Genomic DNA, 25,004 nt, shown 5'->3' on the forward strand with positions numbered 1-25,004 from the left:
TGCAGGACAAAGTCAGCTTTCACTTAGGTTCTACCCAGGACCACTCAGCATGAGCTACAAAGTGATCTGCGGATAGATGCTAGCTATGCTGGGCTTGGAAGTGCCCAGGAGAGGACCAAGCTATGAACAAAGGCTGGCTGCTGTTAATGCCAGGCCTGGGGCCATTTAGTGAGAGGCACGGGGCACACTAATGCCAGATGCTGCTTATTTGAGAGTTTTTAGAAAAATCTGAAGCGTGAGTCAAGAAAGGCCATTCATATGGAAAAGCCACTGGAAGCAGATTGGGTGGGTCTGCAAGTTAGTGGAGTGGGGACTCAGGGAATCATCGAGACCTGTGGACTCTGTATTAGCTACATACTAACTGTACTTCTGGCCCTAGAAATAAAGCACAAGGGATCTCTGCTGGGTATACATAGTATACACAACATTCTCAATTGGCTTTACTATTTGCTGCCCAATGATCTACATTTTATTTATATATGTGTGTATGTATATATTTATGTATACACACATATATATTACATATAGATTATATACATTTATCTAAAGCTATTTTCAGTAATCATGGAGGTGACAAAACAGTTCTGATATTGTTTTCTGAATGTTTTACATATAATGTATGATAAAATCATGTATGTATATATACGCATGCATACAGGGAGAGGGAGAGGGAGGAGGAAGGGAAGGAGGAGGGAATGGGGGAGGAAAGGAGGGGAGATGGAAGGGAGAAAGTAGGGAAGGGAGAGGGAAGGGAGAAAGGAAAGGAGGAAGGGAGAGAGTGAGGAGGGGAGAGGAAGAGAGAGGGGGGAAGAGAGAAAGAAAGATAAGTTTCCTAGCTTTGTCCACTGAAGATATCTAAAAACAGTGACCAAACTAGAAGCAATAAGAATTCCTACCATCTAGACCGTGGTGCCGAAACAGCATTTGCCACTCACAGAAATCAAAACTTACTAGAGAAATGACTGATTTCAGGTCTGAAATTGATTAACGTCAAAACTGAATTATCAATCATCAAGAAATACAGAAGACAAGGGAATATGTTAAATTACATCACAGGAAAGCAATCAACAAAATCCCAATCAGGATGGCTACAAGACAAATGATCTGGTTTCTTCAACAAATAGAGCTGTGGGGAGAAACAAAGAGATGGAAGGGAACCCTATAGATTAAAAGAAACCTAAAATACACTCCAAGGCAAGGCTAAACTATGTGTTTATGGAAACACATGTGAAGGATAAAACTGCAAAGAAAATTAAGGAGGTAATTTCCACAGAATTCATGACAGTGTAGACAGACTCCTGGTTAAGACAGCAGCATAGGTAAACACAGCTCACCTCCCTGCACAACCACATCAAAATTACAACTAAATTATAGAACAACCATCACTCAGAACCATCAGAAATTGAGTTGAAAAGAAGTCTGACAACTACAGAATTAAAGAAACCACATCCATCCAGACAGGTAGAAGGGGTGGAGATGCAGAAAGGGCTGGTCCCACAACCACATGTGGTGGCTAAAAATTCAAGAGGGATATGTTGGGAGGGAGGACCCAAGCCACACATCAGACTCCCCAACCCAGGGTTCCAATGTCAGGAAGATAAGTCCCTATAACTTCTGACTGCAAAAACCAGTGGGGATTGAGTTGGTGGAACTTCTGGAGTCCCAAGCAGTTTCTCTTAAAAGAACCTACGTGTGGATTTACTCAGACTCACTCCCTCTGAGCTCTAGCACCCATGTAGCAACGTGAAGGGCACCAGTGACATACAGGTAGGAACTGAAGATTCAGGCTTCAGGGCAAGAGCTGGGGGACAGCTTTCTCCCAGACAGAAAGGGAGACAGAGACCACTGTCCTTTTTCTGAGCCCTCCCCCAACAGGGCCACAGAGCTGGCAGGTGGTGACATATCTGAGACTCCATCAACTTGGCAAACACTGTTTGACCTATCCTGGAAATTCTCCGAGACTCTGTCTTACCCAACATATAGCTGTTAAAAGTGGCTTTTTTTATATGAATGTCTGGTCTTGGCTCATGCTTGACAATTTCCTAAATCCTTTCAAACAAGCAATGACCAACTTCAGTAAGCCCCAAACCCCTTACCTCTTGCTAAGTGGCCCCAGGCACAGCACTACATAGCAACCAGTCTAGATTCATGGTTTGGCTTCATCTGGGAATCTCCAAGCCCAGCACAAGTAGCAGCCATCTCAGATTGCTCTACAGAACAAGGACTGTGGTCTCAGGGAAAACACAGATGGGGTACGACTTTGGCCTGCACAACCTGGGAAACCCCAGAACCTGCACACCCAGTGGACATCTATAGACTAGACTACACTGGAGCACCACCACCCTGACCCTGCAAAGCTGATCTTCCATGGATGGTGGAGGTTAGTGGTCAGCAGTTATAGTCCATCCTTGCAGCTGACTGCCCTGGGTAAATGCCTCCCATTGACCTGTCAACAGCAACCAAGGCTCCACTACAAGAGGAGACTGTGCTCAGCCCACACAAAGGGCACTCCTCAAGTCCCAGCCTGGATGATAGGGAAAGCTGTACTAATGGACCCTACAGGATATCTACTACATTAGACTACCAAGACACAGTCATAGCAGCACTACCTAATACATAGAAACAAACATGTGGAGGCTGCCAAAGTGAGCAGACAAGGAAATATGGCCCAAATGAAATAACAGAACAAAACTCCAGAAAAAGAACTAAACAAAATTCAATTTATCAGATGCAGAGTTTAAAACACTGGTTATAACGATGCTCAAGGAACTTAGTGAGGACCTCAACAGCATAAAAAATATTGTCAGAAATGAAGGATACACTAATTAAAATGAAGAACAATTTCCAGGGAAACAACAGTACAGTGGATGAAGCCAAGAATCAAATCAATGATTTGGAACATAAGGAAGCAAAAAACAATCTGAACAACAAGAAGAAAAAAGAATCCAAAAATAGGAAAATAAGTAAGCAGCCTCTGGGACAACTTCAAGCATTCCAACATCTGCACCATAGGGGTGCCAGAAAGAGAAGAGAAATTGGAAATCTATATGAAAAAATAATGAAAGAAAACTTCCCTTATTTGATGAAGGAAATAGACTTCCAAGTCCAGGAAGCACAGAGAATCCCAAATAAGATGAATGCAAAGAGGCCCTCTCCAAGGCACATCATAATTAAAATGCTAACGGTTAAAGATAAAGAGAGAATCTTAAAAACAGCAAGAGAAAAGAAGTTAGTTACCTACAGAGGAATTCCTATAAGACTGTCAGCTGATTTCTCAAAAAAATCTTTGAAGGCTAGAAGGGATTGGCAAGAAATATTCTAAGTCATGAAAAGCAGGATCCTGCAGCCAAGGTTGCTCTACCCAGCAAAGATATCATTTAGAATCAAAGGGCAGATAAAAAGCTTCCCAGACAAGAAAAAAACTAAAGGAGTTCACCATCACCAAACCATTATTATATGAAATGTTAGAGGGACTTATTTAAGAAAAAGAAGATCAAAACTATGAACAATAAAATGGCAATAAATACAAATCTATCAACAATTGAAATTAAAATACAAACTAAGCAAACAAAAATAGTAACAGAACCATGGATACAGAGAGTGGTTTAATGGTTGCCAGATAGGAGGGGAGTGTCGGGGAATGTGAAGAGGTGAGGGGCTTAAGAAGTACAAATAGGAAGTTACAGAATAGCCATGGGGATGTAAAGTACAGTATAGGAAATGGAGTAGCCAAAGAACTTATATGCATGACCCATGGACATGAACAAGGGTATGGGGATTGCCTGAAGGAGTGGGGGGTGCTGGATGGATGGGGCAAAGAGGGATAATTGGGACAACTGTAATAGCATAATCAATAAAATATAATTTAAAAAGTTAGGTTATCCTGGCTGGCGTAGCTCAGTGGATTGAGCACGGGCTGCGAACCAAAGCACAGGTTCGATTCCCAGCCAGGGTACATGCCTGGGTTGCAGGCCATAACCCCCAGCAACCGCACATTGATGTTTTTCTCTCTCTCGCTATCTCTCTCCCTTCCCTCTCTAAAAATAAATAAATAAAATCTTTAAAAAAATGTTAGATTATGAAGGAAAAAAGAATTCATGACTGTTATTCTTAGGGGAAGAGAAAGGAGGTTATGGACGGCTTCTAGGGTAGCTAGTACATTTCTGTTGCTTTACTTTATAACAATTATTAGGTTATACATTAGTTTTATGTTATTTTCTGAGTCTTTGTTATTTGAATAAAGCCTTTAAAAACAAAAACACAACTTATAATCATTACAGAAAACTCAGAAAATAAAGGACATTATAACATTTTGGAAAATATTCTTTTGTCCTTCTTTTATATATACAAATATATAGTAATCTACAATTGCCTGAGACAGACTGTCTCGCCATACCACGCCTGTGCCCTGGCCTAGTTAACCAGACCTTTTGGTTTAAGATCCAGACCCACTACTATCAGGTCTAATCAGTTGCCCTGATTCTAGGTCTAGGGCTGTCTTTCCACTTTGGCACTAGATTACTCCCACATGGCTTCCTGGACTCTGGAGAGAAGTACGCTTGCCCCCCTGCCAACATTCTAATTAACCACAGACCTTCAATGCTCAACTCTTCTGGTGCCAGGTACACTTCCCATTTCCAGCTGGCTGCCTCTACAACTTAACACTGAAAGTATGTTTAGATTCAGAAATACCTGTGCTGGCACCCCTGCTCTACCTCTTCCTGGCTGTGTAACCTCACAAGGAAATTAACCTCTCTGACCTGCAAATGCCTTGCCTGTCAGCCAACCCAAGTTGGCTGAGACATCTGAGCCTCTCCCTCGACATTCTGACATTTGTCTGCTCTCTCAGACACCCACCACACACATCACTGGCCTCAGGGAAGCCATATCTGAGGCTGTCCAACCCAGTGTGGGTCTGCGCTTTTCTCACTTGGCTCTGTCCAATACCCTTGGATGACACCAGAATGCTCCACTTTGTGAATCTTAGAAAAACAAAAAGAACCAATATAGCTATTAATACAGAATACACTTTATTTTTTCAATTATACTTAGAAACACACTCAAAGGTATGTTTCTATTTTAATGGCCTATACCCATTGGGCAATACCCGTCTTGGCGGGGGTCTATAATAGACGCAGTTGTGGAGTTGAGCAGTAGCTGTTCTCTGACTATGTTCTGTGTGGAAAACATTGTGCACTCTGGGGACACAGAAGAAGACAGGTGCTTTGCTGCCAGAAAACTTCAAAACTTCCCCGAGGGAGATGGATGTGTCAGTACTAATTACAGAATAAGGTAGAATGAACAGTTAAATGTTACTTTCAGCTCTTATTATGACTAAAATGGAAGATGCAACAAATTTTCATACTAAAAATAACTAGAATTATATATGGTTAATATGTACACACACACACGTATATACATGGATGTTATATTCTCCCTAAATATGTGTGTGTGTATATATATAATACATATATATATATTCTTCCTCACATCCAAATAACTAGCATTATATATGGCTCATATATATACATATTCTTCCTGATATTCTTCCTAATGCCCACTTTATAGATCACTCTACAGATAGGAGACTGAGGCACTGAACAGTAAAGTGACCTGTCTGAGGATGCAATACTATCCAGCAGCAAAAGTGGAAATATATCTTGGTAAGAGACACCCAGAGCCTGTGTGCTTTCCACCAGACACACTATTCTCTAATTTTCCCCAGCACTAACAGTGCATTTGTGGAAATGGATACTGTGTATGTACGTGGAATGGGTCAGTTGAATCTCATGGTGAAGAAGGGAAAGTCTATCTGCTCCGACTCTTCTGGGTCAAATCCAGAAGACAAGCCCAGATAGATATCAAGGTCAGATAAGCAGCAAAGGTCTGAAAACCCCAAGAAACACTCAGTATGCCCTGGCTCGTGGCCAGTGGGGAAGGATGCTGAACTTCAGACAGAAGTCCGCCCTAGGCTGGCATTGGCAGCGACAGATCTTGGGTGCTCAGAGGGGAAAGGAAGCTCAGTTTCAATATTTAAAATTATTTTTTAAAGAATTACATAATGCAGTAATGATGAGAAAATGAAAATAAGTAATGTAATAGAAAGACCACTAGGACTATCACTTGAAATTTCTAAGGCAAAGAAACACAAAAGGTTTTACAAAGATGAAAATATACTCTGCTTTTTTACTTTTCTCTCTAAACTTGTTTTGTACATGTTTCTAAATCAAATCTCAAAGGAGACTGTATTTTGGCTCAGTGCTACCTGACAAAGAAGCATGAAGCTGTAGGTTCTCTGGCCATCAAAGAGCTGCCAACAGTGATTGGCCAACAAGAATCAAAGCGTAGATGTCAATTCTGGCTGTAAGATTACAGGTCTTGGCAAAGGAAAAATACATATGAATAGAAAAAGTATTTTGAAGATGTAGAAAACAAGGGGTTTTAGAGAAGTTTGAAGGCTATGAAGCAAGAGAAGGAAGAAGAAAACACAGTTTTAAGAAGTAATATGGGTATGAACAGCCTCCCTTATAAGTAATTTTTAAAGACACAAGTAATGACTGGAATTGCATTTAATTTCTTTTGGTTGTTGGATTTGGATTCTATTAACATTTGTAGAGTCACTACAAGAGATCCATGAACAGAGTCTTAAGTCATTTTTTAAAAGATTTTATTTATTTATTTTTAGAGAGGGAAGGGAGGGAGAAAGAGAGAGAGAGAAACATCAATGTGTGGTTGCTGGGGGCCGTGGCCTGCAACCCAGGCATGTGCCCTGACTGGGAATTGAACCTGTGACACTTTGGTTCGCAGCCTGTGCTCAATCCAGTGAGCTACGCCAGCCAGGTTAAGTCATTTTTATACATGTTTATTTTATCCTACTTGTGGTTCACTGAGCTTCTCGGATCTGTGAATTGAAGTATTTCACCAATTTGGAAAGTTCTTGGACATTATCAACTCAAGTTCCCTGTCCTATTTTCTCTCTACTCTCTTTCTGGGACTCCAAATATACTATGTTAGACCATTTGACATTGTCTCACCGATACTGGATGATCTTTCTACTCCCCTTGCTTTCTCTTCGTCCTTCAGTTTAGAAACTTTCTGTTCACCTATCTTCAAGTTCACCAAACTTTTCTTCATTGCTGTCTAGTCTGTTACTAAGCCAATCTAATACACTCTTCATTTCTTATATACTATTTTCAATTTCTAGCTTTTCCATGTGTTTCTATTTATAATTTTCAGGTCTCTGATGAAATTCCTCATCTCTTCATGCATGTTGTCTTCTTTTCTTCCATATTCTTTGGTATTTTTCCCATTTAAAAAAATATATTTTATTGATTATGCTATTACAGTTGTCCCAATTTCTCCCCCTTATCCCCCCTCCGCCCCACACCCCCTAACCCTCCAGCATTCCACCCCCCTTAGTTCATGTCCATGGGTTGTACATATAACTTCTTTGACTTCACTGTTTCCTATACCATTTTAACTTCTCCCTGTCTATTTTATGCCTGTCAGTTATACTTCTTATTCCCTGTACCTTTCCCCTCTTCTTCCCTTCCCCCTTTCCACTGAAAAACCCTCCATGTGATCTCCATTTCTGTGGTTCTATTCTTGTTCTAGTTGTTTGCTTAGTTTTTTGGGGGTTTTTTTAGGTTCAGTTGTTGACAGTTGTGAATTTGTTGTCATTTTACTCTTCATAGTTTTTGATCTTCTATTTCTTCAACAAGTCCCTTTAACATTTCACATAATAAGGGTTTGGTGATGATGAACTCCTTTAACTTGACCTTGTCTGGGAAGCACTTTATCTGCCCTTCTATCCTTCTATTCTAAATGATAGCTTTGCTAAATAGAGTAATTTTGGATGTAGGTCCTTGCCTTTCCTGACTTGGAATACTTCTTTCAAGCCCCTTCTTGCCTATAAGGTTGTTTTTTAGGGATCAGCTGATAGTCTTATGCGAACTCCTTTGTAGGTAACTCTCTCCCTTCCTCTTGCTGCTTTTAAGACTCTCTCTTTATCTTTAATTTTGGTTAACTTAATGATGATGTGCCTTGGTGTGTTCCTCTTTGGGTCCAATTTCTTTAGAACTCTCTGGGCTTCCTGGAAGTCTATTTTCTTCTTCAGATTGGGGAAGTCTGCCTTCATTATTTGTTCAAATAAGTTTTCAACTTCTTGCTTTTGTTCTCCTCCTTCTGGTGCCCCTATGATTCGGATATTGGAATGTTTAAAGTTGTCCCAGAGGCTCCTAAGCCTCTCATTTTTTTGAATTCTTGTCTCTTCATTCTGTTCCAATTGGATGTTCATTTCTTCCATTTGTTCCGGATTGTTGATTCGAGTCCCAGTTTCCTTCCCTTCACTGTTGGTTCCCTGTGTATTTTGCTTTACTTCACTTTGGTTAGCCTTCATCTGTTCTTTCATTTTGCGACCAAGGTCGATCAGTTTTGTAAGCATCCTGATTACCAGTGTTTTGAACTCTGCATCAGATAGGTTGGCTAGCTCCTTGTCACTTAGCTATTTTTCTGGAGTTTTGACCTGTTCTTTCATTTGGGCCATACTTCTTTGTCTCAGTGCACCTGTTATGTTGTAGGCAGGCAGGGCCTTAGGTAGTGACCTGGGTGAGGCAACCCTCTGTGCTGTGTTACAGTGCTGTCTGTGGGGAAGGGGTCAGAGAGGGAACAATATTTGCTCAGCTCTAGTCCCACTTTCCAACGAATTCTGTTGTGTGAGACTGGGAGTTTTCCCTGCTGTGGCAACCTCCTTGGCAGTTGACAGCCAACTTGAATCTTTAGTTTCCTGTTCAGCCAGCCCTGCCTTGCCCGCATGGTCTGCCGCCTTGCCGAGGGCTCTTTTGTTAGCCGGCTGCCCATCTCAGTCCCTCCTGCCAGTCTGGTGCATGTTTCTTTAACTCCTTGGTTGTCAGAGTTCCCTGCAGTTTGATTTTCTGGCAGTTCTGGTTGCTCGTTGTTTTTAGATTGGTTGTTAATCTCCTTTTTGTTGTTCCAGGAAGAAAGGGGTTTCTACCTACACCTCCATCTTGGCTGGAATTCCCTACTTTGGCATTTTTATTAGTTATTTAAATTCATTGGTTAATTTTAACATCTGAGTCTGTTTGCCTGCTTCTATTGACTATTTCTTTTCTTGACCACAGATCAAATTTTCTTGCTTCTTCATGCTTTGTAACTTTTAAATCATATGCCACATATTTGGTATGAAAGTACAGTAAAAACTGAGGTAAATACTATTTTACCTCGAGGAAAGGGCACGCCCTTTCTTTTGTTAGCCCGATAGCATAAGGCTCTAAGCAATTTGATATGTAATTGACCTGGATCTGGATCTTATTGCATTTGTAGTTTGGTTTGGTTTATCACTAAATTAAAAGAATTTGAGGGTAGGTATGAACTTCAGTAGAGACTTTGCTCAGAGCACCGGCAAGATTCTGGAAATCTCTGTTTTACAGCTGAGCCACAAGCTTGGTGAATCATGGGCTATCTATCCCTGCTTTACAAGCTGGCTACCAGTTTTTTGGTTGCTATGGAGTTTTCTTAGCTCTCCAGTCCCCTTGGCTCTATATAAGGGGATCCTTCTCTGTCTTCCTGCTTTACCCCCTGCCTTAAGAGGGCAGCTACTTATACTTTGTAAATACCGGCAATGCCTTCAAGGGGTTGCTCTTTTGCTCTAATCCAGGTGATAGCTGAATGTTGAGTGCCTTAGGGGGGATGGTTGATGACTACCCTTAGCCCTTGTAAAGGCCTATGGGATAGAGTCAATGAGTAGGTGCTGACTCACCCCACATAGCTCTTTTAAAGGTCAGCTGATTTCTACTTATTCCTGAACATGGTGGATTCCTCTTCCTTCTGCTGCTCCACCAGAAATTAGCATTCTAGGAAGGGCCCTACATTTTCTGGAACTGAGTTCTTTTAGCTTTCTTAGCATCTTCAGCTCTCTAATGGTTTTATTTTAAAACTATTATTTTGTTGTGTATTCAGACTGTTTTGGTTGTTAGGGTGACAGCAATAATTTCTTTCAACTTTCTATCTCCCTAATTGGGAGTGGAAAACTAAGGTCATTTTTATTTCTCATTTTGCGAATAGCCAATCCCTGCTGTCACCCAGTTCTCATTGTTGTGGTTTTTTTTTTATTGATTTGTAAGAGTGCTCTGTAATGTAGTGGGTATAAATGTGCTCAGCCACATTTTGGTTCAAGACATTATCATCTTACTTTATTATTTCTAAATAAAATTAAATCTGGCTCTGAACCTTCACTCTTCCAGATAGACAAGAAGTACACTGTTAGATGCAAAAAGAGCTTCCTTCCACTTCTTCATGATACCACCTAAGAATACCAAGCTCACGGGAAGTTAGAAAGCCAAGAAAGGGCTTAATATTTAGCCCATGGTGGTTGTCACTGTTGCAACTGAAGATGCTGCAATTAAAAATGTTCTCCTCAGTGGTCACTCTGGAGTGGTCACCGACTCCAGAGATGCTCAAGATGTTCTCAAAACTACAACACTATGTCTTGCCTCCACATGTGACCTACACATCGAGGGCACTATATGCCAGGGGGACATGGGTCTCAGACACTTTCAGAAACTCCTAAACTACTTATCTCTCTCTTTTTTTTTTTTTCCAACTAATGGCAATTTATTTAGGAAGTTTCTTTTAACATGATACTAGGTTCTGTTTGCTAATGTTTTACTTAAAATTCAGGCATTAATGTTTGTAAGTGAGACTGGTGTGTAGTTTTTATTTTGGGGGGGCCTTGATATTACAGCTAATTTCACTTAAAGGCTACAAGCTGTTCCGTTTCCATGCATCTCTATCCATGACCACTAAGAGACACTAGTGAGCTGTTTAACCAAAGTACTATTTCTTAGTTTTGCTTGTTGCTCCGTCATTGCAAGTTTCTCCTCCCACCCTAAATTAAATTATCCTTCAAAGCTCAGATAAAAAATTTATGTCTGACTCTCTAATCCAGGAGTTGGCAAGTTATGGCCTGTGGGCAGGCCACATATTTTTATAAATAAAATTTCCTTATAACACAGATACACCACTTTTTTAAGCATTGTCTGTGGCTGCTCTCAGGGCACACAGAACTTAAAACATTACTATTTAGTGCTATACAGAAAAAGTATGCTGACCCATTCTTTAATCCTTGATTCCTTCAAGCCACACCCATCTTTTTAAAATATTTCCATAGCAGAGAATAAGTACAAAAAAGACACCCTCTATTGTTTTTCCAGCCCAGCCCAGCAGAAAGAATGTCTTTAGATGAAAGCCTAAACCTTGGACCAGGCCAGCGGCCTTGGTCTCACCTCAGGTGAGGTTTCCTCATTGTGGAAGAGGCAGTATCACTTTTCCAGTCCCCTTCCACCTTCACGGAGTTCAAGACAATAATCAGAGAAGAAACGGCTCAATTCTTTGACTACAGTAAACTGAATATATCCTGCATTTATTCAAGTTACATACACTACGTAGATAAGTGAGGTACTTGCAATATTTGTAAGTAAAATAAAATTTGGCTTCTTACTTCTGAAAGCAAACTCTCCAGAGACACAGGATCCATCTTGCTGTAGACATTCCATAGATTCAAACTCACGTCCTGCAGCTGCAACACAAGGGCAAAGAGTAGAAGGACAGAGTCAGTACATCAGGGCAGCAGGGATTATTTTTTGATGTTCAGAAATTTTGACCACTTTGGTGAGAACTCGGTCATTAGAATAATGAAATTTTATCAATTACAATAGAACCTATACATATTAATAAATGCTATCCCATTCAAGGAAACGATCTTTTCAGAAACTTTAGTACATTTTTAAATATTTTCAATGATGGGTATATAAATATTTATATACATACATACACATGCACATATGCATATACAGATATACTTTTTTGCCTTTAAAATAAAATTGTAATTAAAATAATACATGCTCATGATTTAAAAAAAATATCACTTAGTACTAAAGTTTTGTAATAAAAATTTATTCCCCTACTCCTACCTTTCACAAAAATCCACTATTCTCACTCCTCAAGGACAACCACTTGAAAGTTTTTTAACATTTTCTTCTGGTAGTTACCTCCATATTTTGTTATACCATATCACTGCTTCCTGACGTACTAATTTAGAAATTAAATACTGGCTTATGGCAAAGATACAGCTCTTCTACAACCATAACCAGTCCCTCACTTTTCTCTATACACACAGACACACATACTAACATCATCTAATACTATACTGTGATTTTTTTGTTGTACTTGTCATTATTATTTATAAGATTAACACCATATATATCTTATTTATTGAAGATGAAGTACATACTAATAGTACCATTTGCTTTTATTAACAAATTTTGTTTTTCCTAGAGCTATCAAAGCTTTGCTTTTTTCACTTGTTTAATCAAAACAAAAATCAATCCTAAACTTCAATTTGGCTCTTTTTCATTGTCTTCCTGTCTTTGTTTAACATGTTCAATCTTTCCTTTAGCATTTTGAACATATGAAATAAAGCTGGAGTAACTGTTTTAATGTCCCTGTCTGCAATATCTAATATTTGTGTCAATTCCAGGTCAATTTTGACTGACTGAGACCCTCATTATCAGGTCACATTTTCCTGCTTCTTTGGAAACTTGACAATCTTTAGAAGCCAGACATTGTGAATTTTACCTTGTTGGGTGCTAGGTATTTTTGTATTCCTGTGAATATTCTTGAGCTTTCTTCTGTGATGCATTTAAGTTACCCGCAAGCAGGTGGATTGGGGTCTTTTTTTTTTTTTTTTCCAGAGGGTTTACAATGGTGCTCGGTCTAGGGCTAATTTTACCATTACCAAGGTGAAACCCTCCTGAGGACTCTACCCAGTGCCCTGTGAATTACGGGTTCAGTGTTCAGTCTACCGCGGGGCGGCGTGGGGGGGGGGGTGGAGACTAGGCAAGCCCAGGTCTCAGCGTGCATCAGGCATTGTTCTTGAACTCTTTCCTATTCCCCACCCACCACACCTTTGGTAGTTGCCTCAGGCGTGAATGCAGTGATCAATAATCTGTTGACTATCTGGAATGGGTGGGAGGCAGGGGAATCTCGGTATATCGTGAAGTTCTGTCTCTGGGCAATTCTTTCTTCTTTATTACTCTAGCTTCCATGGTCTCACCAGACTCTCAACTCAGGAAGTACACTGGGATCTACCTGGGTACCCCCTTCCTCCGGTTACACAGCCTGGAAATTTTCTCAGAGTAAGCCAGGGCAATCATGGGGCAATCGTAGGGCTCAGCTTGTTCACCTCTATCCTCCAGGGAATCATTATTCCTCATTGCCGCATGTCCAGTGTTTTGAAACTACTGCTTCTCATATTTTGCTCAGTGGACTTTTGTTGTTGTTGTTGTTGCTCATTTTGTTTGGGGAAGGAGGAGAATCCAGTTCCTATTTCTTATTGTAGGTGATTTATTTTTTTCTCACTGGAAGCGTTTTACGGCATTCTTTCATCTTTAGTGTTTAAAAATGGCAGAGACAGATCTAAGTTTTTTCCTTCCACTTAAAAGCATTGCTTTCTCTTTATCACTAGAAAGATGTGTTCTTTCTAAACATGCTTGCTCTCTGCTGGCATCTCTGTTCTAGCTTTCCGGAACTTACACTTGGCTGGTATCAGACTTCACGGATCAATCATCCCTGTCTCAGTTCTTCCTCATATTTTCTACCTCCTTGATTTTATTATTCTACATTTTTATAAATTTCCCTAACTTTACCTTCCAACTCCTCTATGGATTCTATCAATTATAATTTTCCAGAGATATTTTCCTTACATTCATTTATCAAACATAACACCTGTTCTATAGTTGCCAAAAATCTTACATTACTCTGGGCATCCGAAGAAAGGTTTGTGTTTTAAGTTTTCTTGTATATGTTAAATTACCTTTGGGTCTTATCCAATCAGTCCTTCATTTTTTAAGCCTGACTTTTTTCTTTTTTAAGTTACAGGTATTTAATCAAATGTCCTGTGATCTTTGGCGGCCTGCTTTTATTTTCAAATGGAAAGGCTGATGGGAAGCTTTATGCTTTCCACAGAATTTGCCAACTACCAGGAAGTATTTTAGGGGGAGAGCAGATAGGTAGGAGGCTGTTACTCCAGGATCCCTACCCAGTTATAGTCTAAATGTCAAAATGTGAAGGGCTTTACTCTGAGGCAACAAAAGCTATACTAGCCAATGAGTTCTATTTTTTTGTCTTGTTTTTCAGTTTCTTTAGAGAACCCCTGCCTCCTCACCTCTGTTCCTTGGTTTCCCGAGGGTGGAGATGGCAGGTGGTAAATGCCGGGCTGTCTGTCACTTGGGGAACAGTGTGTGTGGGGGAAGGCACAGACTATTACATAACAACTTTCAATTAATCTCTTCATTTTCAATACCACCAATTTCCACTCTTTATCCCCCATTTTATCTTCTGCTTTCTTACTGATTTAATCTATTTGGCCCCTTCTTCTGTATTCCGAAACAGCTTTTCAAGTGTACCAACTGATTAGATTTTTGTGAGTTCCTGGATTTGATTTCTTTTTTTAAAATTCAAATTTTAACTTTATTAATGAATTTTGAGACTTATTACAATCTTTCCTTGTATGCCATCCATCTCCCTTTTTAATTTGCTTGCTCTACCTACCATATCTCATTTCTCTTTATACAAACTCCATTCTTTAAAGACAGAAAAGAGATCTTTTTCTCAATTTTTATTTTATTTCCTGGAGAAATCTGTTTAAAAAACATGCTGATTTGTCCATGCATCTGATATGCTATGGTCTCTTATATTTACTGAGTCTTTTCATAAGTCTCATTCTACCTTTCAGTACAAAGGTCTCATGTTTACCCATAAAAATGGTGAATGAATGCTTGCTTTATGGGCACTCTCATTACTCAGAAGTTCACTGCTAGAATCCTCCCCTTGGGGAGCTAGTTGATGCAAATTTATATTACCAGGTCACAGTTCCAGCAGCTGGAGAATAAGAAGGAAGAAGCTGGAGGCAGGGAAAGCCGCAGCAGAGGAACTTCCCTGGACCGCTTCCCAAGAAGAGTTCCCAATATCCACAACTCAGTTTGGCCTAGCCTAAGTACCAAGTAAACGCTATGTGGGTTTGGGGCTGCTTTCTCATTCTGGTCTCTACTACATCAGGGACAAAATATCCTTTGACTTAATAACTTTCTTCTGGGTATGGCCATGCAATATAATAGAAGTTTAAAAAAACAAAATTATAAATAACTGTGCTCCTTCTCTTAGTCTTCCAAGGATATAAGAACCTTTCTAACAGGCCTTTGACAGGTGAACCAGAGTGGAGTAGAGAATAGAATGACAGAGCTGATCAGTAAGCCAAACTGCTCCATACCTTAAAAGACTAGGAAGGATAGGGTAAGGGAGAGAACTGAAAGTGGGGGTTTATAGTGGGGAATGAGGTGGAAACAATGGAAAATATTTGAGGGAATGAGAGTTGGAAGCTACAGAGAAGAACAGGATCTGAGAAAGGGATCTTGAGATCCTTTTCTACCTTCCCTGCCCTTCCTGTCCCACCTCCCCTGCTCTTTCTATATGATGGGTGTTGTTTCCTATCATTGCACATCCTGCCCTCTAAAGCTACCACCCTACAGCAAAGATCTACACTGCCTTGTGAAGGTTTTTTGGAAGGGGATTTTATTCCTTCTGGTTATGACTTCATGGTGTGATGTACCTTATTAAGGCAGGAGCCGGAGGGCTGCCTCATTCGGGCTGCGAGAATCACGCAACCTCCTAGTGCACCGCTTTCCAACCCTCATCTGGCGGCAGGATAGGCGGCAGGAGCACAGGCACTGAAGCTGGACTCTCTGGACTGGACCCCAGCGCTGCCATGCATTGGCTACTGGCTTTGGGACTTTGGGAAGTTTATTTGGCCTCTTTGTAAAATATGCATTATAATAGTAACTATTTCAGAGAGTTATTGTAAAAATTAAAAGTCAGTTCATATAAAGTGCTTAGGACAGTACCTGACATACAGGAGGTACTCTATAAAATGCCCAGTTTATATAATTAACAGTAAGTATTATCATTATTACTAAAAATGTTAAACTGCCTCTATCTCCTATGGCCTGCCTCCATTCTAGCCCCTACTCTTCTAAATTAGAGAGCATAACTTCCCATCAGGGGCGGGTTCCACAGCTTGTTGACGCTCTGTGACCAGTAGTCAATGTAAGAATACTGTGGTTTTGGAGCAGGAAAAGTGGAGTTCAGTGGTATGCTTCTCTTCAGCCCTTGCCTACAGCCTATGCTCCTCCACGTGACAGAGTCTGCCAGGCAAACCTCCATTCATTTCCTAGGGATGCTGCTACTTCTCAGAAGGAGCATCAGAATTAGCCCTGGGCCTTGCTTCCAAAGGTCCCACCTACTCTATCCTTAATTTTTTTATTTTAAGAGAGAGAGGGGAAGGGAGCAAGAAAGAGAGGGAGAGAAACATCAATGTGTGGTTGCCTCTCACATGGCTCCCACTGGGGACCTGGCCCACAACCCAGGCATGTGCCCTGACTGGGAACTGAACTGGCGACCCTTTGGTTTGTGGCCTGTGCTCAATCCACTGAGCTACACCAGCCAGGGCCTTAATGGTGTTTAAATTTGCTCCATGTCTTTGAGAGATCACTGACAGCTTTTCAGAGTATATTATAATGATGCACACCAAGCATAATGCTTTTCATACCTACCTCATATTTCATGGTAAAAAATCCATCCCCTCCAATGCCCTCAAGTGCAAAGGCCTGTACAATTGGCCACTTCTCCACTACAAACATATCAAATATCTGCAAGTGACCTAGAGGAATCAAATACAACAACATGTATCAGATACCACCCTAGATGTAACAGTCTAAACCTGATCTAATGTGGTCAGACAGGCATCTTTTCTCAGCACAGCCTTGTCTAGCAAAATAAAATCGAAACAGATAAAATGGTTACATATTAACACTAGAAATAAAAGTAAAAGCCCAGGAAAATTCAAACTATAAACAAGTTACATAAATTCAGGTTTCTCTATAGTATATTTTCCCATTCTGGTGTTATAAATAAATAAATAAATAAATAAATAAATAAATAAATAGTGGCCTATTACATCTGACTTGCATCAGTTAGTGGATATAATTATTAACAGACCCAAACTTGGCTCCTCTCCCTCAAGAAACATCCAAACAACTTCTTCAAGAGAAAATCGCCAAATCCAAAATTTTCTTTTCTTATAACAGCATCTTCAATGTGCTAGGATTTTTTTTTTCCAAATAAGATGTAAGCACTGTTAAACTTGTTGATTTTTTTCCTATATTGTTACCCATAATTTTTTAGCCTTACTGTCAGCATATTTCTAACAGCTACCCAATTACTATTTCTTATTAGCTAGAGGCCTCACATCTACACTCTACCCACAGTCGGGGGTACAGACGAGATGGCAACTGTGGTAAATGCCTTATTGATTCTTCTAGCTGACTCTAGGTGGTCTGCTTTGTTGCTGCAGAAACTTCGGTTATGAATACAAGGGGCATAGGAAGTTCCCAAATTCCTTTCTGCTTCAGCCCCTGACTCAGTGAAAACAGATCAATGGGTTTCCCAGCTGAATGCCCCCAGTGAAAGGAGAAGAGGGGCATGTGATTCACACACCATCCCAGCAAGGTTAAATGGCTCATGCCGCTCACTCACCTTGGGAGCTATAAGGAATGCCAATTCTGCTACAGTCTCGAACCATGTCCACGAAGCTGGCAATTTTAAATTCTTCTGCAGCTTCCTCATCTTCATACTAAAAAGGGAAAATGAAAGGAAAACAGGCTCTGACAAGACATCAGGAGAAGTTCCATATTTTCTCTGCATTTTGTCAGAGTTGCCCCAAAAAAACACTTATAAAAGACTGCACCCAGGAGGGTGTTTCCAATGCCAACATTTTATGTTTGCTGGTCAGAAACACTCTCATTCCCCTATCTCATACCACACACAAATCAACTCAAAATGGACCACACACCTAAATGCGAGAGAGAGAGAGAGAGAGAGAGAGAGAGAGAGAGAGAGAGAAAACTTGTCCTCAAAAATCCTGCAAACGCTCACATGGAAAGAAAGGTTGTGACTCACATCAGGTCACATTTTCCATGAAATCCTAAATCTCAAATCCCAACTTGATTCCCAGCCAAATCCTTGAAATAGCTCAAAGGAAACAGACACAGATACCAAGAAATCCAAACACGGAAATGGCACAAAGCTTATCCAGTTCTCTTGGAGCGGTACTCAGGCACTAGTCCCTCAAGAGAGTGTGTGCAGGCTGGTGATGAAGCAGGACAGGAAGGCATGTTCACAAGCCTGTACTAGGTCCCAATTTGAAGAGCCCCTTCTGTCTCCTTCAGGCGTACAAGTTATCCAAAAGGTAGCCACATAATGAAATATGAAATGTTCCACTTAAATAACTTTTGGTATAACTGCATTCTGCAATTTGATTTTTTTAGAGGACTCCTATTCCAGATCTACATTTTCCTGGAAGAATATTCTTAGAGTGTCTCTAAGTGCCTGTTCTATCTTGTCTCCTCACCTCATTTTCGGTCATGCAGTGGAAGTGCAGATTCCTCCAATGTGCCACACAGGGTGAGAGATAGCGATAGTTCACAGGATTACAGTACAGATGGACACTGTCTGATTTAATCAGTATAATTACATCTGTAAGGAAACCAAAATTAAGACACAAGACTGTCAAAAGCATTTTCTTTAGACATTTTTTGCCCACATAGTTAGTAAAACCATTAAAACTACTTCAAAGGCAATGTAACTAAACTCTAAACGGAAAATTCCTTCCTTCATTCATGTGCTTCAAAATGACTGACGAACACTCAAGTGTGGACAGCAGGCACTTCCTCGTCTCCACGTGCTGCTCCCGCCACTGTGGCCCTCTAGTGATGGCAATGCAGGCACAGGTGAGGTAAAAAGAACGGCCTTTGGAGCGTTTTGTAAAGTGCAACACAGTCGAATCTGTGGGACAAAACTCCACTGTGTACTTCACTGCAGAGGTGAATTTGAACCGGAAACTCCCCAGTCTAAAGCAAGTGAGGCAGGAAAGCGGCACTGAATACAGCCAGTGACTAGTTCTCTTGCAGGCGTCAGTGTCCGAAGCCATTGGCTGCTGGCTCATCTGACTCAAGGGACACTGCTGGCTCCGGAAAGGATGACCATGTACAGGGGTGAACTCTGTATACAGGAAAGGCCCAGAGGAAGGAAGTACAGGCAGGTGGACAGGGCTTCCATAAATAGATCAGCAACTCACAATTTAGGGAGTAACCATCCATGGGTGGTGAAATAAAGCAACCCCAAGAATGCAAATGAACCTAGATAAACTAAAAGAAGAGACACAGAACAGGGCAGGACTATTACAGCAGTTTGAATACTGAGCACGAGAGCAGTCATGCTTCCGGGAGAAAAGCAGAGGCTGCTTTCCATGGCTCCTCGGAAGGCAGAGCCATGAGCAAGATGACTCCAGGGAAGCTGCTGGAGGAGGTGGCTGAGGCAGAAGTTTTAGAGTAATGCCAACACGTTAAGACACTGTGACAGACCGTCACGTACAAAAACATAAGCCCGATGAAAACTGACCACAGTTGACCACACAGCTGGTGGCATCTTGAAATAAAGCTCCATGATGGTGACCTTGTAAGCCACTTTGAACTGCGTACCTGGTCAGACCCAAGGTGTTCTCAGGAGCACAGTGTGGAGCAGCTTCACCGCTGACTCTCAGGCTAGTCCTGGAGTCAAAAGGTGGCAGGGGGTGGAAAAGAAGCCCCTCTCATCCGCCGGTTTTCCTCACCCAGGCTCTCTGAAAGAGCCCTGCCCTGAATCACAGGTAGACCGCCCGCTGAGCAGTGAATTGAAGTGTTTGATGTCACTTGGAGAGCCTATGGCTTCCTGTGTCGCATCTATTCTAACATGTAACACACTGCAAAGAATTCAATAAAAGAAATATTGTAATAGCTAAACCTAATGAAGAAATCTCAGGATTTCTTAAGACTGATGTCATCACAATGAAGAACGTTTAGTAGGGTGCAGTTAGGTAAAAGCAGCAAGTGTAAGAGAATTGGATAAAGATGCAACTACTTTAAAAGTTTCTTTTAAAAATGATCCCTGTATGTTGGCCTCTTTTCCTTTCACATAATTAGAGACTGAAATGTAGGAGCATAAACCTGCTGACCTCAGCTTTCCAACTACTTGACTTTAAAATACGAAGTTATTAATTTTGAAGAAAATGCTCATTTCATAAGCACCGATTGTGCCAGGTGGCAGGGCAGACAAAGATCAGCAAAAAAAACAAGACAAAACAACAAAAAAAACACTCCTTTGCAGATTTAAACTATTTCCTTAATTTCAGTACCATAACGTCCTTAGCAACCTTGGCTGACATGAAATGTGTGGCCACTACAAGCATCTGTCTTTTTATAACTTTCTAAATGAGGTGCCAAGATGAATTCTTTCCAAACCAGGAGATGCTGTACAGTGTACAGAAACATTTTTTAGAATCAAAATCTGAAACTAAATTCAAACTGAAAAAAATTTAATGAAAGGAATCATTTCAGCCTCTTTCTGTACTTCCAAATAACAAAGAAATCTTTACTCAATCCCTAAGGATAGACAGTATTAAGGACTTTTACTACAGAAGAATTTTCACACACACTAGGCCAGAGTTTCCCAACCTCGGCACTACTGACAGTTTGGACCAGATAATTGTTTGGGGGTGCTGTCCTGTGCCTTGCAGGATGCTGAGCAGCATCCTTGGCCTCTACCCACTCTGCCCAGTTGTCACAATCAAAAATGTCTTCAACTCTTGGCAAATATCCCCTAGGGGCTAAAACTAACCCCAGCTGAGAACCACTGTACTAGATATACACAGCAAGATTGTATCAACATCAGATGTTTCCTTTCAAGCGTCCCCCAGCTGCTTCACAAGAGCTTTCTGTCTCTTGTCCAATTTGATTTGTCTATTCCTGTGTCTCCTGACCCGTCTGGCAGACAAGTCCTGATGCTAAGTATGTGATATCAGAGATAGCTCCTGGGCATCAGCCACAGCAGCATCAACACAGGGTGAGTGTCTCAGAGCTGAGGAAAAGGGAATGTAAGCAGAAAGCCCTCATTGTAGTCATGGGCATCGTCATGAATTAAAGTCACACAGGAAACAATTCCCAAAGACAGAGCAGGACAAAGAGCCTTTGTTCCTAAACTGAAGATCCACATGAAGTCTTCCTTGTAGGAATATCCTGCAGGCTCATCCCTGACTCACAGCTGAAAGTGGCTTCACAGGACAATGCACATAATCTGAACCCTCCCAGCATGCAGAGGCAGTAGGCGATTCAGAGGAAAACTAGTCATAGAATATATAAAGCCAAACATTGATGTTTACTTTTTCCTCTAAAGCTGATTTACCCAACAAACCTATTCTGAAAACTACTTGTTGCTAGTCTCTTATCCAGCAGGTAACTTACAAGAGCATATTCCTTGCTATATCAGCAAAGAAGAAATGTTGTTTTTTATTAATAAAAAAGTAAAAGTTTACTGGGGCTTCAGGCTATTTTAAATTTGATCATATTTTTTCATAAGAAGACCATGAAATAAGGATCTGAAGAAATAAATCACACATCACTCTTTCATACAGAGTTTACCAAAATGTACTTACCATCTAGAACTTCTTCAGAAAACCCCGTTTTCTCAAAATCACCAACATTCTGATTGTACAAACCAAAGAGAAGATAATTGGCCAGCTCTCTGCAGCCTTCATTGTACCTGCTGTCGATTCCTGCAAGGCAAAGAAGGCTCTGATCAGCTGTGCTCCACTGTGGGGAGTGAATGAGCCCAAAGGGTTTGCCCTGCCTGGCAAAACCCTGATGGTTAGGTAAGAGGCGACAGCTTAGACCAGTTCTGTACCAGGACCCACACTAAGCCACACTCTGTGAAAGAAGCAGGCCTCAGTACCAAGCACCCTTGCTCGGATTCAAGAGACAGTCAAATAGCACAGGTAACTGAAACTGTTAATTGCCAAAAAGCAATTCTTGAGGACAGAAGGAACCAGAAAATATTAATCCAAGTCCTATCATGGCTGGTTAAAGGTTCTGTAATATTTTCAGTTGGAATGGGAAATGGTGTCAGGAAAATAATCATTTCTCAAAAAGACCCTTACCAAAACATGTGGGGTCAAATAAAGGAGGATTGAGGTGGTTTGAAACAAGAAGAGGACAAGTGACTGGAACCACACACACCCACCATTTCACAAACATTATCTGTGTTGGATGCTGGAGTGTGTGCTGGGCCTACAGATGGCCTTCATCACGCTCACAGTCCTGCAGGGCTGGGTCAGAGATAAATAAAAAGGCAGTGAAATAATACTGCCTTCACTATGGCCTTTCAATGCCACAGACACAGGTACTACCCGGTTCCTGGGTATCTACGGCTCTGGGCAAGTGAGCTGTGTTAAGGGCAGGGGGCAGCTGTCCACATGAGACTAAGAGGAAGGAGGTGGGAAGAGCTCCAAGAACAGAAATATTGCTGGAGCCTGGGGAAAATGACTGCCAGTGGACATCAGGCCAGGGAAAAGTGAAAAGTAACGGTCATTCAGACCAGAGGGGCCTAGGGACTGCCTGTGTCAGGGGACTTCCAACACGGGAGGCCTCCCTTCTCAGCCGAGGTCAAAGCAGCACAGCCCTGTTCTTTCCCCTCAACTCTTCAGTGAAGGCAGGGGTAAAAAAGAATCAAAAGCAGGAATGGCCTACATAATGCCAAAGGTTGAAAGGGCAGGCCTAGTCTTAGCCTGTCCTCTTCTAAGGGTTCCAGCTACATACAATGCCACACAAATTGCTAACACTAAACTGACTGTATAAAATTAAAGGCAAAAAAAACTATATGTAAGCTCTGTGTTCTAGTTGATCAAGCTGATTCCCACAGAAGCATTATGGGTAACCAATCTGATGCTACTACACATGTATACTGGAATTAAACAAGTAAATGGATGGTAGATGGCAGGTGCCTTGTTTCTCACTGGTGGAATTGGAGTTTATAGATAAATGAGAGGAGGCAGCTAGAATGATCCATCTGGCAATGGGTTAGAGCTGAAGGCATTAATATGAATTCATGTTTAACTTGATACAGATATAAATACACACATAACATTTACAGATGTGTGTGTATACACACCAATTAAAGTACACATGCATATGTCCCTACTATGTCAGCTGACGTGGCCCAGCAACAATGACACCCCTGCAGCAATAAGCACACTCAGTGTCTGGATCTTGGTTTCTAATGTTATTCTCCATTAAAGAAACCAGAGCTCCTCAGAGAAATGGCTGATTTTTGGACCAGGACAGGAAATATGCACAATAAGCCTGGAACATCTTATAGTCCCAGAAAGTACAAAAATGCTAAATAAACGAACAAAAAAACTTTGACAGGGGTATATCAAAGGGAGGAACACAGACATAAGAGCCAATTAAAAGAGCTCCAAATGGCCAAAGCTGAAACAATTTGAAGTAGTAAGGGATTATAACTCAAAGTACAGGGTAGTGGCAAAAGTAGATTTGCAGTTGTTTGTGTGGAAAATAATACAATAAATAGTAATACACGAATAAACTGTTTTGCATACTCACAACTGTAAACCTACTTTTCCCCCACCCTATATAAATGAAGTAGTACTAGATTTTTAACTCAAACTTTAAAATAAATATCCATGAGTCCATACTGATACAAATGACTGAATACATAAATAAAAGTAAGATGCCCTGGCTGGTGTGGGTCAGTGGATTGAGCACGAGCCTGCGAACCAAAGGGTTACCAGTTCAATTCCCAGTCAGCACACATGCCTGGGTTGCAGGCCAGGTCTCCAATAGGGAGAATGTGATGTTTCTCTCCCTCTCTTTCTCCCTCCCTTCCCCTCTCTAAAAATAAATAAATAAAAGAAAAGACAAATCTCTTATGCAGAAGAATTTCATACAATTTAGGTAGATCCTCCCCTCCTCCAGGTGACAGAGCATAACTCCTAACTCCTTAAAGAGTGGGCTGCATAGTGACTTCCTTCCAAAGAGGACAGTATGAAAGGTCAGGTGGGGAGAGCATTTCACAGTGCGGAACCTGAAACACTATCTTAGCCAGCTGATCAAGGTCACTATAAACAGTGAAAAGTCACGTTGATAGTGTGTGTCCTTGATATCACGTGATGAAAATGGCATGTTACTTCATTGGTTTTCCACCCCAAAACTCCTAATGCCAATCTAATCACAGGAAATGTAAGAACCCCAATAGAGGAACATGCTACAAAATACTTCACTAGCACTGCTGAAAACTGTCAAGGTCAACAACAAGGAAAGTCTGAGAAACAGTCACAGTCAATACGAGCCTGAGAAGACATGGCAACTAATTCAATGTGGTATCTTGGATGGGATCCTGGAACAGAAAAGAACTTTAGGTAAAAACTAAGGAAATGTGAAGAAACTATGGATACATATTAACACTGATTCATTAATTGTGACAAATGTACCATATTAATTTAAGATGGTAATAATCTGCAAAATTGGGTGAGGGGTACATGGGAACTCTGCACTGTCCCGCAATTGACAGAGCTCCAAATGGCTAAAGCTGGAACAATTTCAAGGAGCAGTGGATTATAAACTAAACTAAAACTGCCCTAAAGTTGTTTTAAAAAAAGGACTGACCATGCCAAGTGTTGGCGAGGGGATAAAAGAAACTCTCATGACCTGCTGGAAAGAATATAAAATGGTACAACTGCTTTGTATAAAAATGTTTATAGCAGTTTTATCTGTAACAGGCAAACAATAGAAACCCAATATCCAGCAACAGCTGAATGGGTAAACAAACTGCTATATACATACAATAAAATACTAATCACCAACACAAAAGAATGAACTACTACATGATGCATGCTACAATATGGGTGAATCTCAAAATAAATAAGCTAAGTGAAAGAGGTCAGGTAAAAAGAGTACATACTGTATGTATGATCCCATTTACATAAC

The 25,004-nt window shown here is 40.9% G+C and overlaps 1 protein-coding gene across 2 annotated transcripts in view; it reads right to left on the minus strand.

The window, feature by feature from the left end:
- The window catches only part of DNAAF9 (dynein axonemal assembly factor 9), a 123,453-nt gene that overhangs the window by 77,372 nt on the left and 21,077 nt on the right, over positions 1–25,004 (minus strand). For both annotated transcript variants that reach the window (XM_045833442.1, XM_045833441.1), the window contains exons 3-7: positions 21,659–21,778; positions 18,542–18,666; positions 17,668–17,764; positions 16,686–16,792; positions 11,519–11,596 (exon numbers count right to left, since the gene is read on the minus strand). In XM_045833442.1, coding sequence (XP_045689398.1) covers positions 11,519–11,596; positions 16,686–16,792; positions 17,668–17,764; positions 18,542–18,666; positions 21,659–21,778 — 527 coding nt within the window. The remainder of the gene's footprint in view (positions 1–11,518; positions 11,597–16,685; positions 16,793–17,667; positions 17,765–18,541; positions 18,667–21,658; positions 21,779–25,004) is intronic.

The sequence above is a fragment of the Phyllostomus hastatus genome, unplaced genomic scaffold (genome assembly GCF_019186645.2).
Source record: "Phyllostomus hastatus isolate PE091 unplaced genomic scaffold, TTU_PhHast_1.1 phas_contig_17, whole genome shotgun sequence".
Classification (NCBI taxonomy): Eukaryota; Metazoa; Chordata; class Mammalia; order Chiroptera; family Phyllostomidae; genus Phyllostomus; species Phyllostomus hastatus.